General features: G+C 38.1%; 1 protein-coding gene across 1 annotated transcript in view; it reads right to left on the bottom strand.

The window, feature by feature from the left end:
- LOC139752254 (mitochondrial intermembrane space import and assembly protein 40-B-like) overlaps positions 1–338 on the bottom strand; it is a 387-nt gene extending 49 nt beyond the window's left edge. The window contains exon 1 of the mRNA XM_071668286.1: positions 1–338. This exon is cut by the window's left edge and continues 49 nt beyond it. Within this exon, the coding sequence (XP_071524387.1) occupies positions 1–338 (338 nt within the window).
- Positions 339–994: the final 656 nt, after the last annotated feature.

Raw genomic sequence — 994 nt, 5'->3', positions numbered from 1 at the left:
TCACTGGGCACTTCGTCTTTGTCATCCTTATTTCCATAAACATTAGGGTACTGTGCCATACAGTCAGACATTTGTCGGAAAGGTCCTATACAGTCACTACCTTTGGGATCTGCTTCTGAGTAGTGGAAACAAGTAAATGCTTCTCGAAACTCAACACCACATGGCCCTGTTGCCATACCTCCTAAGCATGGGCAGGACCAATTGATTTCTCCATCTGGTTGTATAAGTCCAGCTGGAGGTTCATCATCCTCTGGTAATGATACTGCTGCAGGTCCATTGTGGTCCTCCTCTGTTACAAATATTACACGATCTTTTCCTTCCTGTTTGCAGTAGGACATCCCTATGTATTAGGACTACGTAAAATCAGCAGCAAGTATTAGTTTGGTGTTTTGGTGTTTATTATTATTATTATTATTATCATCATCATCATCATTATAATTTCAATATTATTATTATTATCATTATCAACATTATTATCATTATTATTATTATTATCATAATTACTATCATCATCATCATTATTATTATTATTGCTATAATTTTTATCATCATTATTACTATTATTATCATTACTGGTAGTAGTAGTAGTTGTAGTGGTAGTAGTAGTAGTAGTAGTAGTACTATTAATAATATTAGTATTATCATTGTTTTCAAAATCATTATCATCATTATCGTAAGACACCACCAGCAGCAGCAGTAACAATGATAACATTACTCCTCCTCCTCATCAAGACAAACCTGGAGAAGATTTCCGACATTATGAGCAGCTCAGCTTGGGAGCCGACCACCTCGCTCCACACCCAGACAGCTCCTCTCTATACACTGCCATATCATTCCTTGTGTTAACCAAGCTACGTTAACCCTTCTCACAATGTAACGTATGGTGTACTTCAATGACTGCGGCCAAGTCCCTGGACCTTTTGTGCACTCTGTATCCTCTTTTGCGCCACAGCTCACAGGATGGGTAGGAGCGCTCAATGAATTAGCCGCAATT

This window comes from Panulirus ornatus, chromosome 12 (assembly GCF_036320965.1).
Source record: "Panulirus ornatus isolate Po-2019 chromosome 12, ASM3632096v1, whole genome shotgun sequence".
NCBI classification, from domain to species: Eukaryota; Metazoa; Arthropoda; class Malacostraca; order Decapoda; family Palinuridae; genus Panulirus; species Panulirus ornatus.
Note: the sequence above shows the minus strand (reverse complement) of the source record. Positions and strands in the feature narration are given on the sequence as shown.